At 36.6% G+C, this 18,041-nt stretch overlaps 1 gene segment (V, D, J or C); it reads right to left on the reverse strand.

The window, feature by feature from the left end:
- Window positions 1-18,041, reverse strand: part of LOC144293017 (T-cell receptor gamma chain C region 5/10-13-like) — a 43,964-nt gene that overhangs the window by 2,885 nt on the left and 23,038 nt on the right. Inside the window, 3 exon segments of the C gene segment in view lie at window positions 7,698-7,823; window positions 9,719-10,045; window positions 17,069-17,129. Of these exon segments, the coding sequence occupies window positions 7,698-7,823; window positions 9,719-10,045; window positions 17,069-17,129 (514 nt within the window).

Raw genomic sequence — 18,041 nt, forward strand, 5'->3', positions numbered from 1 at the left:
GAGAGAGAGTGAGCATGAGCCGTGGAAATGGGCAGAGGGAGAGCTAGAAACTGATTTGCAGCTGAGTAGGGAGCCCAACACATGGCTCAATCCCAGGACTTTGGAAACATGATCTGGGCCAAAGGCAGGCACTTAACTGACTAAGCTACTGATGCACCCCTAAAAGCTCAGCATTTCAGTGCACTTGTTTGCAGGGATAGGATGAAAGGCCACATCACACTGATAGCTGTCTGAATACATAAACTTGAGTTAAAGTTGTATTTATCTACAGTGTAGAAAAAACAAAACAAAACCACCACCCCCTCAACATACATACAAACACAAAAATCCTTAATGATGATTGACTATGGATGCAGGAAGAGAGAGCTCTAAGATTTTTTGGTTTATTCTTTTTCACCTCCCGTGTCGTGTATACAGACATGGCTCTGGTGTGCAATTTTATCTACTCCACACAATCTTATGTTGGTGTGCTCTTGAGAAATGGGTGTGAGATATAGTCTTTTGGGAAAATCCCAAGAAGAATAATGCTAGTATAATTATGTTAAATGTTAAAATGTCCTAAAGAGCTGACATTATAGTGTCCTAAACATATCTTTCTTTTCCATGCAGTGATGTTATTCATGACATTTGCACCTGAAACTAATATTACACTGTAGGTTAGCTACCTGGGAGTAAAATAAGAACTTCAAAAAGATAAATAAAAATCTCTTATCACCATGCATTCATTGATATAAAGACAACAATGTAACAATTTTCATAATATGACTTGTGTGTCCATGGTGCCCTTTCTTAATCAAAGTTGGTTAAAAAGTTTGAAAAGATGAGTTTATCTGTGTTCAGAATCACTCACTGTTCTGTGCATTCATTTATATACATACATATATATATATATAAGCTTTTATTAAAAAACCCTAAAACTTCCATGGATCTGCATTAAAAATATACTGTAGAATTCCATTAACAGAAGTGCCCTGTTTGTGGCTATGAGAAGACCTTGGGAAACATTACTTTCAGAAATAAGTGTCATGGAAATCACATCATTAACAGGAGCTCCTCCCCTACCATAATCATCGCCATGGAACTTACTATATTTATTGCTTTTCTCCGCACACTAGAAAAATCAAAACCTAACATGATACTTCAGTCCAATGGTTTCATTACATTTATGCCATGCCCACTTGTCCCTCTCTGTTAGCTGTAGAAATAAACATTAAGGCTCTCTGTATAATCTGACTTCAGTTAGTTTTAGGAAATGATATAAATAAATACAATAAATACAGGAATAAATTTATCCATGTCATGGTTTCAAAAACAAGTATTTTCATTGACATAATTTCATTTGCTTTGCATCACATTTCTGGTGAAAGTAAAAGTAAATATTTATTCCTAATTTGATTATGGAACAAACTGAGAATCTATGAAATAGCAAACATTCAACTGAGTACATTTTGGCTGTATTTTCAACCTATTCATGAATCGAGCATCATCCCATCTAGCAAGTAGGAGGCAGCTCGTAAGGGCTACAGGACAGAGGTTTTTCAAGATAGAGAGGCAGTGAAAAGGAAATTATTAGCAAAGAATTCATTGTTTGAGGCAAGGTCCTTCTCCCAATGGGGAGCAGAAGGGGTCAATCAGTAAACACCCTAGTGCTGATCAGGAAAGTCCATGTCCATTGGCTAAAGGTTCTAGTTCTGGCTATTGAAACTGCAGTTGGGTAGCTATGAAGAGTTGGTTCCTGACTTGTGGCCTTAAGCTAATGAGTACACTGTGACCTTGAGGTTTCCTTTACAACAACCCTGCCTTTTGATCACATTCTCATCTTAACGGAGAGACGGGATCAAAATTGAAGGAATTAACACTACTGTCAGCAACTGTTCTGAAGTTCTCACAGTTCCTGTGGATTCTCTGGGTGATATACACAGATCTTGGCCTTTTGCATAAGCCTTGTGATATTCAAGAGTTACCTCTTTAGCATTATGGTTTTTAGAGCTGGTTGTACTCTTCATTCTTTTGTGATATTCCAATCAAGGAAGATCATTTGCTTAAAGGTTACTGGCTTAGAACTTGCCTGTAAAGCTTTTGAAAGAATAAAATGCACCAGGCAGATTGTTATGATGCCCATAAACAGGATAGTTCCCCATGTTGGAGGTACATTTTGATGCCATTGCCCCCAATACTCAAAGCAGTTAAAATCACATAAGTGAGAAAGACCCTGCTGAAGGAATCTTTCATTTAAGCCATATGGACTCCTGCCAAAGGTGTTAATCCTGGTGGCTTCTTGGTAGTCCCTACTCCTTGGGATGTAAACTAGGAGAATCAAGAGATATCCTATTTACATTGAGAAAATTTTGGATCAGTGTTAGATTTTCTGCTAGCCTGAAATAAAAGTTTGCTCTAAATTCCAGAGGTTACACATGTGGTAATGACATGGGAGATACAGGCCATTTCCAGAGTAAGGAAAGAACAGAAGGAGAAAGGATTTCATATTTAGTCATAATATGAAGTCCTGAACCCCTTTTTAGGTGAATGCAGTCAATTTGGATGTCTTTTTTTTAATTTTTAAAATTTTTTTTAATTTGGATGTCTTCTATTTGTACTTCTCTCAGCTGTTTCAGAATCTCCTGTGTCTAGGTAGGACCAGGTGTCAGGTGGAAACATTTGTAGGTATGTTATGTGTACAAGGTTGAACCTTTACTTTTATAGCAGAACCACTTAGTAATGTCCCTCTTCTACTGGGATAGTTGAGGACTATCTTCCTCTGATGATATGTCTAAAATATCTAATCAGCAGGCTGTATACTGTGACTTACAGATCCTTTTAACTGTGATCTAGGAAGGTGTCCATAACCTGTTGATGACAGTCTTGAGCATCAGACATTGGAGACTTACACTATTTCAGACTAGCAGGTAACATAAAAGATCAGCATAAGGTTGTACACTGAGACAGTTCCATGAGATTGGCAAGATTTTCCTAAAGGCTCCTGTGATTTGCCCAGTGAAGGAGGAGCCTTGGTCACTGGAGATCACAGAAGGAGGAGCCTTGGTCACTGGAGATTTTCCAAGGGAAAATCCATTTTGGACATTGTCTTTGCCAGAGTGAGTATATCATTCTCATAGCAGAAAAAAGCTTTAACCCATCCAGAAAACAGAAACAATGACAAGGTCACAGTGACCACACAAACTAAGTGGTATTGGAATGAATTCCACCTGCAGGTGTCAGGGTCCAGAATGATGAGACATGCAGTCTCTGCAGGCAAAAATAATTATTCCAGAATTATGGTCCAGACATGTTAGATATGAATGGTAAATGGTTTTGTACTATTATACAAGTCTTCCCATTGAAGTCCACTTACACTTTGAGTCATTTAAAAAGTCCAAAGGAGGGTAAAGGAATTTAAAAAACAAAAACTAAAAGAAATGAGATTTGCCAAGGGATCCTGGAAGAACCCTGTGGTTGCTCTGGTTTTCCCTCAGCTCTGACTCTTTGTTTAATACACTGCCATGTTTACCCGCCTTCATTTTTCTGATTCAGAAACAGACTGCTGCCAATTTATAAGGCCATCAGGATAACCAACTACTGACAATGAGGAGCCATTTCTTTTGTAGCACCAGAATGGACATTATCTACACGTACCACAATCTTACAAACACAATACGTAGAAAACTTGGTATGAAGTATTTTTTGACAATGCATCCCACGTAATCTGACATACCAAATAGCCAAACAGTTTAACAAACCCGTTGGAATACTCCAAGTCGAAGAGATTTAAGCAGACCAAAATTCCAAGGAAAACAAAGAAACATGAAAAGCCTAAAAAACCATTTATCCTTTTGGCAGGGAGAAAAATCAAACTCCAATGCTGTACCAACTTACTTTGGTTTAAAAATTCTTCATTCCAATCTTAGTCCTGATCACACATAACATTCCTTCTCAAACATCCCCTTTGTACAAACCTCTGCAACGTTCTTTTTTTTACATTCAGATTTTGTCCTAAGTTTACTTTCTTTAGATGACCCACTTCCCTTTAGGACAAAATCCCCTTTTTCCCCTCAAAAAAATATATTTCCGTTCCTCATACATTTTCTTTTTTTTTAATTTTTTTAATTTTTTTTAATTTTTATTTATTTATGATAGTCAGAGAGAGAGAGAGAGAGAGAGAGAGAGGCAGAGACACAGGCAGAGGGAGAAGCAGGCTCCGTGCACCGGGAGCCCGATGTGGGAATCGATCCAAGGTCTCCCGGATCCGGCCCTGGGCCAAAGGCAGGCGCCAAACCCTGCGCCACCCAGGGATCCCCCTCATACATTTTCTTTTGAAAAACATACATCTTAGTTTCTTTGCTTTCCAGGTTGTTTATCTTATTATTTTAGGAGTCTGCATCACATGTACTAGAATTCTTAACCCCTTAGAAACCTTCATATTTAAAGAAAGCTAGTCAGTAAGCAGTTGTGAACAGCTAATTAGCATTCTTTAGATTGGCAAATTTATGAATATATTTCATAATTTCTAGAAATGTGTGCTTCTTCATAAAACAATCTTTCAGTAAAGCACCAGAAAATGACTATGAGTGGGTGCGAACTTATCTTCTGTTTCTATGCAGCAAGGAAACAAAAGTAGATAAACCTGTGTTTAGTCACTAATATATTAGTATTTTATCTTGCTTGGAAATGATCTCGATATTGAATGAATATAATGAATGTATCTTAACACGGAAAACACTATGATCTTAAGTTCCTCAAAAAATTTGGGAGATTATTTAAAACTTTAGCTTTTGTGTTTTTTTTTATCTCATTATCTGAGATTATTCACAAAGATATCATAGACAAGGGGTGAGAAGGGTGAAATAGGTGATGGAGATTAAAGGGTGCACTTGTCCTGATGGGCACAGGTGATGTATCAAAGTGCTGAATCACCATATTGTGCATATGAAACTAATATAATGTGCTGTGTTAATTAATTGGAATTAAAATAATAAAATATAAAATAATCTTATGAAACATCAAAGTCTATCATTCTCCCAAGCTTTTTCCTGTAACATTTTGTAATGGAGATCACATCTACTTACTTGATCTTTAGTAAACCAGGCACATGAAATTTCTGATTTTAGTGCTGAGAAGGCAGTACCAACATACCTATTATGCTTAAACCCACCAGAGAATATGTGCCCAGATCATGTAAAATTGAAACACATTCAAGTTAGTCTCTCTCTTTTTGAGAATTGCAGAATGCCCGATCCTTAAAAGTGCTTATATTCAAACCAGGGAAATAGAGCTCTTTACAAATTATTTTTGATGAAACATCCAGGGAGAAAAATATCTCACATCGACAAGATATATTTATGGACACACAGACTGGTACAAGGACCTAGGACCACTAATATTTATGCTATTAATTTTGATTTGTATTTGTCTCAGGATTTTGTATTTTGTCTCATTATCAATTTTAAAACTTGTATTTGTCTCAGGATTATCAAGGAGAATAGACTAGAGTTTAGGCACAAACCTCTACAACGTTTTTATAAACGAACTAGTTTTGTAAACTAGTTGGTTTATTTCCCTCAGTCTCAAGCTTTTATGCGCTAGGTTTACATTTTAAAGACAAGATAAGATGTGTGACTTTAATGACAGAGAATGAATGCTCCTCCAAGAAGCACTTTGCTTTCCTAAAGCCAACCATTTATAAGCCCTTTTTCATAAATAGGAGAAGTTGGGGGATAGATAAATCAATGGGAGAACTTTGAGTTGCCTCAAGAGCTGCCTTTCTGCTTCTGGTAAGATTGGTCAAGCCAGTTGCTCTCAAATTCTCATTCTTGTATTTACATGGAATGACATCATAGATTGATCCATCTAACCAAGCACATGAGCCTCAATTTGTTTCCTTCTCTCTGGGGGCATAGTTTTAGTTTTAAGAATTTCTGACATATAGAGTAACTCCTTGTGTATTACCCGGGTCCCCAAGAGGGTGCAAAGGATACTACCCTCCAAATACTCAGAGTCTCTCACAGTGAGAGCCAAAGGAAAGAGCCAACAATCCGCCAAGTCGCAGGCAGGCAGAAAGTTAAGAGCAATTAGGCAGGATGACACAGGCAGGAAGGCAGGAATAACATCTGGGAGAGAAAAGATCACTAGCAATGGGTCTAGATTTAGAAAGGATGGGATAATGAGAAATTTTACTATCCCTGTGGACAAGGACTTTAGATAGAGATTCCACTAATAATATGGTTAAGATTTCCACTCTTCCCTCTCCTCTGCCAGCTTTTCTAGGATCCTTTGCACAGGACCCAGTATTTACCAGAATTCCACGTGGCTGTTTAAGAGAATAAAGTACATAGCAATATGCACCTCTGGACAGGGCTCATTTGGGGGCCCTTCTATGAAGGTAGATAATGGAGGTGTCTGTAAAGCCATGAAATTTCCAGTCTTCTGTTTATGGCTGTGTAGTCTGTTCAGAGTGGAAAATCAATTCAGACTAGAATGAGTGCTCAAAGTTGCCAAGAGGGGAGTAGGAGTTAGATCAGTTTTATAGTCTTCTGCTTTAGTTACTTCCTCCATCATTAATCTTTCATTAGCCTTTTGCAATGAGTCTTTCAATGAAAGGACCTTGGAATTGTCAACATTTTACAGGATTCTGTTTAATTAAGGAACCCTTGCTTTTAAGTGCACATCTTAATGATCATAAGATCACTCTAATTCTAATTAGATTAATTAATTGTAATTAATTCTAATTCTAATTCATAAGTTCCCATTATGGGCATATATTTTTAGGTTATCATTGCTTTGAGGGCTTGCAGCAGTTTGGTAGGACACTAGCCTCAAATGGAGTTAATCCACACTCCAATCCAGCCATATCTGGCTGCAAATGAGTGGTACCCCACTTTCCTGTCTGGTATTTTTGGGTCTCCAACCTGATTGTTACCAAGTCAGTTCCTCAGGACACCAAGGAAGTTTTTAAGAGTTTGCATTTTGCTAGGTGTCTTTAATCTGGGACTATAATTCTTAGATGAAAAATAAACAAGTAAAACAGAAGTAGTTCACTTGACTCTTTACTTTAAGGATTCCATTAACTAAGACACTGGGATTCTTGATCAGAAAACTAACACCTAAAAGGGTTGTGTCCTGGAATTGGGGATTGTGTGTATTTTGCAGTGTAGCTCCTTGCATAGAAGTTTTCTTGAGGTTGATGAGTGATCTAGTACTGATCCATCCCATTTCCTGACAACCTGTACTATCAGTGGTGTGTTCCTGAGGTAGTAAGTGCTCTAGCGGCCTCTAAATGCTTGACTCTTGCACGCCAATTTTTGTGTTTTTTCTACCTTTCCCTGTTAGCTGTAGCCTTTATCTACAGGAATGGTGACAATCAATTAGGTGCACATTAGTGTATGAGCTGTAAGAGATGTTTCTGAGTTCTGATACAAGAAGACTGCGTGAACCACCAATTCTCCTGGAAACTTGCTGAGGTTTCTATCTTGGGCACTTGGTCTGAAAGGTTAGTTGCTTGTCTCTGGGCAGACCCTTCAGCCTGTTCAGTTGGACTCTGTGCAAATATCCAGCTCAATGGGGCTCAGAAAAGACATGCTAGTTTAACTTAACACGGGCATAACACTCTGGCAGCCTAAGCTGCCGTGCCCTGTCAAGCAAAACCAATTAGATTAGGAGGCAGAACACAAAGTAACTGGAGCTGAGAAGCAGGAAGAACTCACCCACAGTGCTAAGGACAGGCCTGAAAGATCTTGAACTGGCAGGGTTCAAAGTTACCACCTCTGTGTTTTGCTTTGGCTCTGAATGCCCCGCAGGGTCCATATCGGATTCCATCCTTGCCACCAAATCTGTTAAAGATCAAAAATTCAACCAAGTAAATGTTAAAGATTTTTTTAAAGATTTTATTTATTTATTCATGAGAGACACAAAGAGAGAGAGAGAGAGAGGCAGAGACACAGGCAGAGGGAGAAGCAGGCTCCATTCAGGGAGCCGGACGTGGGACTCAATCACGGGTCTCCAGGATCAGGCCCTGGGCTGAAGTTGGCACTAAACCGCTGAGCCACCCAGGCTGCCCAAATGTTAAAGATCTAATGGCTCTATTAATGAATCAATTTATGAAAGGACGACAGGAAAGGAAAAGTTTTAACAATAGAGAGGGACCCAGGGGGAAAAGGGGAATTCTTAGAAAGTAATCCATTGTCTTAGGCAAGGTTACTCTCCCATGCGGATGGGAATGAGTCAATCAGGAAGCTTCCTGGGGCTGACTAGGAAATTCCCATGTTGACTAGTTAAAGGCTACTCTTCTCCTTGGGGTGGGAAGGTGAAATTGCTCTTAGATTAGGTATTAAGTCCTGGTTTAGTGACTTGGGCCATAAGCTAAGTATTGCCATTTTGGGTCTGTGGGATGTTTTCAACACTCCAAGAACATAAACTCACTTCAGAAAGTTAGACTTGATATAGCAAAGCTCTTCACAGGTCTTGTTATGTGCTTGTTCCCCACTGCTTAGAATGTTATTAATCACAAGGAAAATCAAAGTGGTTCCTTCTTATGGTGTCTCTGGGCCCTTGGTCTGTGATGTCAATGCCAGGACTTGACTTGTGAGTCTAATGAGTTAGTAGATCACAGCGAGGCTGGGCACATTCAGCCATCTGCCCACACTTTCTAAATATGACCAGCGTCTCTCCCAGTGAGGCTCCTTTGGAACACCATGCTTAAATCACAAGTGACCCTGATTGATTACTGTAGTTATCCTCCTTGGGACAGTAGTTCATCGTGCATCCTTTCCAGTCTGGCACACACTAGAACTGAAACAAATGTTTGCTGAGCAGTTTTTACCAATGGTAAGAATACATTCATTGTGTAGAATGCATTAATATTTAAGACCTTAGCATCACTCAATCCTTATTTACAAAAAATTCACCTTATGCTGGCATATAAAATACAAATCTAAAAAGCTCAAGACCATACTAAAACCTCAGTTGCCAAAATATTATTTCTGGTTGAATTGTGTTCTGGCCCCGTCAAATGAAGATCATTTTGTCTCTGACAACTCATTGTTGATGGGTGATACTTTGAATAGAGCAAGATTGAAGTGAGAAAGACTTCTGACTGCTGGATAGAACATTCTTGAATGATGCGTAATTGTTCTTAATTCCTGATCAAGTGAAATCATCAATAGTAGACTCTGAGCATTTCTTGTGTACCAGGTAGCTAGGTGCTTTCACGTGTATTTTTTCATTTAATCCATGAAATGACTTTAAAATCATCACTGTTTCATTAATATTTGGATGCTAAAACTAAGGCTTGAAAGGCTAAGTGAATATGTCATTTTTTTTCTCTGTATATTCCAAAGGCCATACTGTTTTTTTAAAAAAAATTAATTGCATATTTCTTTTGAAAGAGATAGAGAGTGAGCACGGGGAAGGGGCACAGGGAGAGATACTCAAGCAGACTCCATGCTGAGTGCAGAGCCCAATGCTGGGCTCAATCTTAGTACCCTGAGTCATGACCTGAGCTGAATGAAGAGTCAGATGCTCAGTTTACTGAGTCCCCCAGGCCCTCCAAAGCCCATACTATTTGAAGTCTATGGGGGAAATAGGACATTTATGCTACCATGAAAGGCAACAACATTAGAAAAAAATTTTAATTGCATGTTTTCATTAATACTTGACAGAAAAGTTAGGTTTTTCTCTTCAAAACAAAGGATTCTGGGAGGTTGTATTCATGTTTGTATGCACATACCTTTGTTTATTGAAGGAAAATCAATCTCTTGATTAACCCTTTCTTTATTCCTCTTATCTTTGACAATGCATTGGTGTTCTTTATCCATTGATTTTTCAGTCACAGTCACCCAGCTGAATTTCATGTATGTGTCCTTAGTCTTCACGGTGTTTCCCTGCTGGGATTGCAGAATTGTTTTGCTGTTCTTTTCTTTCCAATCTATCTTAAAAATATCAGGAATAATATCCTCAAGAAGACAAATATACGTTCCAACCTGATGGGCTTTTATTTCAGCAATCGAAGGAAGAAAAATCGTGGGCTTGGGGGAAATGTCTTCAGGACTTTTATCTGTTGGAGACAGTGGAATAACAATTAAAACTTAAATAAAGAAACATAAGTATTTTATGGTTTGGAAATACCCAACACATAGTGAAACAAAAAGTTGCAAAAGAATTAATGGTTATCATGGGCTTTCATCCACAGTGGGTTTTGAGGTGCTTATTTCTAGTTCCCATGGGAAAAGAGGTTGTAGAGGCTATGTAATTTGCCCAAAGTCATAGCTATTAAGTGAAAGAGTCTGGGTAAAAAGTGAAATATTTTGACACAATACACAGTCACTTGTTTGAATGGTAATCTATCAAGTTGATCTTTAAGTTACAAATATGGATCTCATGTCTACTTGTGATACTGGAATTATTCTCCTTGATTTATGATTTTATAGAACATCTAATTCTTGCATCTAAACCACTGCAGCATTTTGTAAAAGGCAATGTGTAAGGCTGAACTTCCAAATTAATTGCAACACCTTAAATTTAGAAACAAATGCAATATTTCCAAAACTCATATTTTAAAAAAATTTAAGTGTTCAGAAATGTTCTTATAGTACCCTAATCAAGAAATACACTGTCAGAATTTTGTTTTGCTTTAGGAAATGTTAACTAAAAGTACATTTTGTGTTGGAATTTTATTTGAAGTTGAAGCATAATTAAGATGACACCATATTATGAGTCTTAGCATCCCTCCTCAAAGTTGAATCTGCCCTACAAGCCTGCTAAACTTGCTATGGTATCCTTCAATTTTCTTTCATTTCACCTGCTAAATAAATTTATATAGAATGGTTACCAGCTATGGTAACCATTGTTACCAGTTATGGTTAGAGTTTCTTGCAGACATAATATCAAATTATATAGTGAAACATCATGGTTTTCAAGGGCATGTCGCTTGAAGTCTAGAATATTCCTCAGGTATACTAATGAATCTATCATAAATGGTAGGACCCATTCCAATCTGAGTTCCCACTGAAACGCAAGTGCTTTACTGATTTTCTCTTTCAACTAGTATGGAGTTAGAATTTCATGGGTAACATCCTAAGAACTGAATTCTTCCTTTGAGAAGAAAGGATAAAAAATTCTTCAGAAATTTTGCCTGTCTCCAAAATCCCTATCAAAATACCATGGACTTTCTTCAGAGAGTTAGAACAAATTATTTTAAGATTTGTGTGGAATCTCCTTTTATACTAAATTGATAAGCAAACAATGATGGTTTTTTTACTCCCACTATAAATAGATATTGGTTCATAATGTGCTTACTTTAATTTTGTACATCTTGCCTGTAGTGCAAATAGTATGTTACTGATTAAGACAGTAGTAAGACACTGTATAGTTCCTCAACCATACACTTTTTTTTAATTTAAAAAGCATGTTTTATAAAGCAAAATTTATTTCTCAAAGTACATGGTATTCACATAACTTTTGCCTTTAATGAACACATTAAAGAATCTAGCTTTCATTTTTAAAAGTTGGTTTTTCATAGGAATACTTCCGATTCATCATAGTAAAGAACTTGAAATTCAAATGATGAACTTGGAAAATTTCTGGAAAGTTAAGACATTGTGCTTAGCTTCTGTCACCTTTTCTTGCTAGATTCCTAAAGTTTCATTCTTTTCAGGATAGAAGGTAACTTTCTCAACATGATAGTTAACTGAGCATTAAATAGTATTCTTGATTACATATAGTTAGTGTTTACATTTTATGTAATTATATTACATGGGTTTTCTTTCAGCAATCTTATTTTAAAAGATTCTATATATTTCTTTGAGAGAGAGAGAGAGAGAGAGGGTGAGTGAGAGGGAGAGAGAGAATCAGGAGCAGACTCCACACTCAGCTTGGAGCCCAACACCAGGCTCAGGGCTCAATTCCACAACCCTGAGATCATAACTGGATATTTAACAGAATGAGCTACCCAGGTGCCACTCAACATTCCTTATTAAACTTATTAAGAGTGCTTTCTATGGCCACAATCATTTCATTGATGTATAAAATGCAAACCAGATTTTGAAATAAATAAATGTTTTCAATATATTTATATATATTCATAATCAAAACATTTTCACATAAATTGACTTAGTGGTATATATTTGATGAATATGAGCAGTAAGAATGCTATATAAATTAATTAATTGCATCCACATTTTAATTAATCATGGTATTTCAAACCAGCATACTAATATTGATTCAAAATTCCTCTATTTTATTCTTCTAATTTTTATCTTATTAAATATATAAAGCTATTTCATATGTAAATATGAACTCCAAATTAATTCCATTTCTAAGTATATTTAAAAGTACTAAGTATCACTAACTATATTCCTATGTATTTTCTTATTTATTTATTTATTTGAGAGTCCATGCTATCTTCTATCATTCCAATTTTAGTATATGTGCTGCCAAAGCGAATATGTCCTAATTTTTCTAAATAAAATTTAAATTTTAAATTATTTTTCTACTAAATACAAGTATGAAGGCCAAGCTTGTTGGTGTTAAACATGATATCATGTTAGATAAAAAGTTAAAATATAAGTACATACAACAACACATTTAAATTTGATTCTTGTGCCAAGTATGGGAAAAGTCCATTACAGAAATATCTCTAAATTTAAGTGTTTTGTATATCAATGGAAAGACAGATAACTTTTCACTGGAGTGGTTAGAAGTAAAGCTGAATCCTCTGGAGAATTTCTGCTCTGTCAATGTGATTGGCTACTAACCAATCTGGATAACCAATCTGGATATAATCCTCCCTTTAGGATTGAAATGAGGTAAGATCTATGCTGTATCTATTGTGCTTTACACACATGCCAAGTACCTTACAACCTCTCATTTAATTTTCATATGACCCCTGCTCATACATCCTGTTATCCCATCTTGTGGATTATGAAACTGAGGCCAGAAGATAATCACCCAAGTTCACATCAGCAGCAAGTGGTGGAGTCAGAAGTCTAGGTAGCCTGACTCCAAAACCCAGGCACTCTGAAAACATCCTCTCACCATCAGAAAAGGAAATGAGTCAATTCACACAATTTATGTCATGAGCAACTTCATTCTTGGGACAAAACTTTCAAAACAACTACATATGTCGTGCTTGAGCACTTTAATCAAGTCTACATGGACACAAAGTCAGATCCTATTACATATTTGCACACTGCTGTCTATGATGACCTTTACTGGAAGGATTGATATTAAAATATCTCCTAAGATGTCTACATCTAAACATGCTATGAAAATGAGAGATTTAATTAACATTACCATTAGTATTAGAAATTTAATTGTGATGATTGTGTCCTCCAAAACATTTTAATCTCCTGGGACCAAATCTTCCTTTACTAATGGGAATGCAATATTTGGGGATAGCAATTGGACCTATGTCAATGGAGCATCAAGATTCATTCCTTCATTTGCACCTCACATTGCTCTACTATGTCTGAAATTCTCTGAACACTCGTCACAGAAAATGTGCCTTTCACACAGCATTCATTAGTAAGTCACTTGTCTTATTTTATCCAATGCCTTTTCAGTGTTAGGGAAATCAAAAGGAACATAGTAAAGCCTAGTAATAATGGGGTAAGTTCATGGAACTGCTTCACCTGTGTTTCAAAAGCAAATGGCATATTTTCCCACCAACATCACAATCTATGAGCATTTCAATCTCTCATCAGAAATTTCTACCTCAAACTGACTTTTGTCCAGATCATGTCCAAAGTTTGGCTTCAAACTTCTACAGTTTTCCTTCATGATGGAATAACAAGATCAATGGCTGGTTGCCTGGTCCTCCAAGCCTCTCTATGGTCACATTACATCACTAGGCTGCTACCTGCCTGACCAGGTCTGCTGAAGGTCACCATCTGTAAGTGACATTAAATGTCATGATGCCCATAGTGATGATGCAGTAATAGCATGAAATGCATTTATTTAAAGACCTTTTCAGGATCCCTGGGTGGCGCAGCGGTTTGGTGCCTGCTTTTGGCCCTGGAGACCCAGGATCGAATCCCACGTTGGGCTCCCGGTGCATGGAGCCTGCTTCTCCCTCTGCCTGTGCCTCTGCCTCTCTCTCTCTCTGTGACTATCATAAATAAATAAAAAATTTAAAAAAAAAGACCTTTTCATCCATTTTACAAATTGGATGTGGAAGGCAATGCCCACTGTGTCACTTCACAGTCCTCCTAAAGGACTCATGCTTTGAAGTCTTTTTCTCATATTATGGTGGGAAAAACAAAACATATTTGAAAACTTGGTGTGCTTCATTTTAGCAGTTATTAAAAGGTTGTACTGCAAAACGTTTTTCTCCTATCTTTGAACGTTCTACCTCATGTTTCTAGCCGGATAACCACGGGCCTTTTTTTCTTCTACTTTCCTTAGTGCTTTTGGTCTTCTGTTTGTATCTCCAGGCCTAACTGTACTTGTGTATTTTATTTTAGGTCTTCTCAACTAGATTTTGGAAATTGGAGGTATAAATAGATTAGAAATAGGTTGTGCATTAGAGATTGTTTCTTTTTCTGTCTCAGAGCTTGATAGTTCAGTGAGGTCTCCTTTGAAGGTGACATGAAAAGTGGCAGAAGATATTTGCAAATCCTGCTCTGCTATGTAGATGGAAAATATTCAGGATTGAAACATGCTGAAATGTCAGAGCATAAGGTGAGGCTTTTATTCCCAACGTTATGCCTCATAAAACAGAGGGTGCCTTCTGTTTTAGTTTGAGCAAATTCTCATTTTAAAAGAGGTTCTTCTAATACTCTGCTTTGACACGTATGACACTTGGGTAAGATATCAACCTGAAATAAACTCATTTGAAGCTCGTTTAGAGATAATGCTGGTAAAACAATAAAGAACTTTAATTGGGATGATAAATATTACTTGGGACTAAAGTCTCTATACTTTACAGTTACATTGTACATATACAGTATGATAGAATAAATGAAAAAATGCTTTTATTTTGTAAGTGGATATCTGTCTCTTCCAATAGAACATCTAGTGACATCATCATAAATGTATCACCAAACACTCAGACCCTATGATGACTCAGAAATTTGCTCTAAATATACATTTTAGATGCATGTGAAGAGTCTGACTAACATTTTTAATGAAATATGAAGGCAAACTATATCTCAGTGATATTTATAAACATATAATATTTTATAGATATAATCCAATGAAAATATAAAATATTAAAAGTGAGTATTTGAAGGATAACTGGGTGGCTCAGTTGGTTAAGAATCTGCCTTTCACAGCTCATGATCCCAGGGTCCTGAGATGGTGCCCAGTGCATTGGGCTTCCTGCTCTGTGGAAAGTCTGCTTCTCCCTCCGTCCCTCCCCCCAGTTCATGCATGAACTCACTCTCTCTCTCAAATCCTTCAAATAAATGAAAAATAAAACTTTTTTTAAGAAGGTGAATATTTGGGATCCCTGGGTGGCGCAGCGGTTTGGCGCCTGCCTTTGGCCCAGGGCGCGATCCGGGAGACCCTGGATCGAATCCCACGTCGGGCTCCCGGTGCATGGAGCCTGCTTCTCCCTCTGCCTATGTCTCTGCCTCTCTCTCTCTCTCTGTGTGACTATCATAAGTAAATAAAAAAAAAAAAAAAAGAAGGTGAATATTTGACCTGATATGTATATTAGTGTAATTTTATATATTCAATTATAAAAATTCTCCCTTGTTTACTTTCATACATTTCCACTGAAAAGTGAGAGATCCACTTATGTTGAGGCTAAGAATATATATGGTAATGCTTACTGCATTCTACTCATTTTTAGAAACATGTAACAATGATTCTTAGAAATTGCAATTATTCTGCAAGTACTTATCAATTGTTCTGAAGTGACCTGTAGACTAGATCATAATATATTTTTCTGTACTCTAACACTGGATGATAATTGGAATTTGTAGAACTGACTTTTTCAGTGAATGACCAGTCCCAACCAATGCAGCAGCTTTTTCCATATTTAATTTCATTTATCTCCACAACATCCACTTGAAATGGTTGTTGCATTGACAAAATGAAAGGATGAAAATATAGCAAATGTTAACAGAATAAGTGTCATTATAAATTTTATACTTTATTTTTTTCTCTTTTCCAATTTTTCTCTAATGGGCATGTATTATTTTTTATGTTTTTAAGAAAGTAATAATCAGTGAACCAAAATTTATTTGCTGAATGGTGATTATACAGAAAGTGATAGATCCAGAGTCATAGTCCACATTTTTATCTACACCACACTCTCCTAAAAAATTTTTTTCAGGCTTCTAAGTTTTATCTATCACCTTTATTTAATTATATTTTTAGAATTTACGTTGCAGTCAGTTGGAAAAAAGGTGACTAGAATATTGCTTTTCAATTATGAATGCATGTGTGCCTATGATCATAACCACTAAAGACACCAAAATATGCCATTTCTTCCACTTTTCCAGTGTTTCATCAGCCTTGTGAAAATTCTTTAAAAACATTTATTTGACCAAATCCTATAGGGGAGATACATTCCTGTGAGATATTTGTCCCTCACCCAGGAAAAATTTATCTCTAAGGCTAATGAAGATGGACAAATTTACTAGACTTAATATAGAGAAAATAAACTCAGCTTATGACACTCTTGGAGATGTTTGTGCAGTTAAATATATCAATACCTGATATGAATAACCTTCAACAAAATGGGAAGTTTATCAAGTTTTGGTTCATTCTTTTCATTGGTTATTATGGAATCAAATAAATAAGATACACAAATTTCTTTACAAATCTTTCAACACAGAAATCCCTAAAGGTCCTAACATTTAAAAAAAAAAAAAAAGGTCCTAACATTTATACCCCTTAGGGGATCCCAGTGCTGTAGAGAGTTAAGTCCTTGTAATACTCTCTATTTTAGCTCAGTCCGAACTACCCCTAGGACTGGCAGAGTCAACCACCTCTTCAAGCATTTCACTGCTAATTATGCCCAAACTGGGACCAAATCCTGCACTTCAGAGCCAGCACCAGCACCTAGCCTGCTCCTCCTGCATCACCTGCCTCCCCTCCCTACCTTGTACTGAAGAATTTAAAAACACTTTACCTGTAACCCTGAGAATTGTGCCAGGACCAAACACTTTTTTGCTCCAACTACTCCAGTAACACTATCTAAAAAGCTTTTACAAAAATCTCCTTTTGTACCTCTTTTAAGATTGTGCCCATATTTTTTTCAATATTTATATAAATGTATATAAATAGGCCTTGCTAGCATTAAACAAAGACAAATGTCAAGCAAAATCACATTAGATATAAATGTAGTCAATAATAGATGAACTGACCCTTCTCTGCTTGAGAAGTTTAGGTCGGTCGTTTCCATCTCACAAGCATTGGAGAGGATGATTTTTACCTTTTTTTTGGCATTTTCCTGAAACTTCAGAATCTTAAAAGATTTTTTTTTTAAAAGGTTAAAAAACCTTAAAAGGTTTTCATTTATTATATTGGTTCTTTCCTAGAGTGTAATTTACAATTACTACTTCTATGATTTTGAGAGAGTAACAAAAATAGAAATAGTGTATTTTAATATTTAATACATGAATTTTCATTATTTTTTAGGTTTTTAAAATGTTTTCTAACACACTGAGGGTGTATATCTAGTTAGATTATAAAGTAAATACTTTCCAGAATTTAGTCCCCGATGATAGGTGGCCAGATGAGTTGTTAGGGAGTGTGAAATATTAAGGATGATCTCTTAACATATTTATTCCTGAAAGACTGTTCCTTTGAACTTGAAATTACCCTAACAAGTTCCAGGGCATTGATTTAAAATCCTGTGCTGCTCATCAGAGGATCCTATTTGCTTTGGCCTTTCTGCAGCTGCCCAGCAAGAGTGGGAAGGCTGCTCTGAGTTGTGCAGCTGAGTCCTGCATGTAGTACAACCTCTTCCATTCTCTGCAAGCTTTGGTATTTCCAGCATTTTGATGCCAATACTGAAAGATTGAATGAAATGGTATCAAAAGGACTGGACCTTTAATAGAAATGCCCTAAATTATGAGAATTTAACAAACACAATTCAACAG

The sequence above is a fragment of the Canis aureus genome, chromosome 21 (genome assembly GCF_053574225.1).
Source record: "Canis aureus isolate CA01 chromosome 21, VMU_Caureus_v.1.0, whole genome shotgun sequence".
Taxonomy (NCBI): Eukaryota; Metazoa; Chordata; class Mammalia; order Carnivora; family Canidae; genus Canis; species Canis aureus.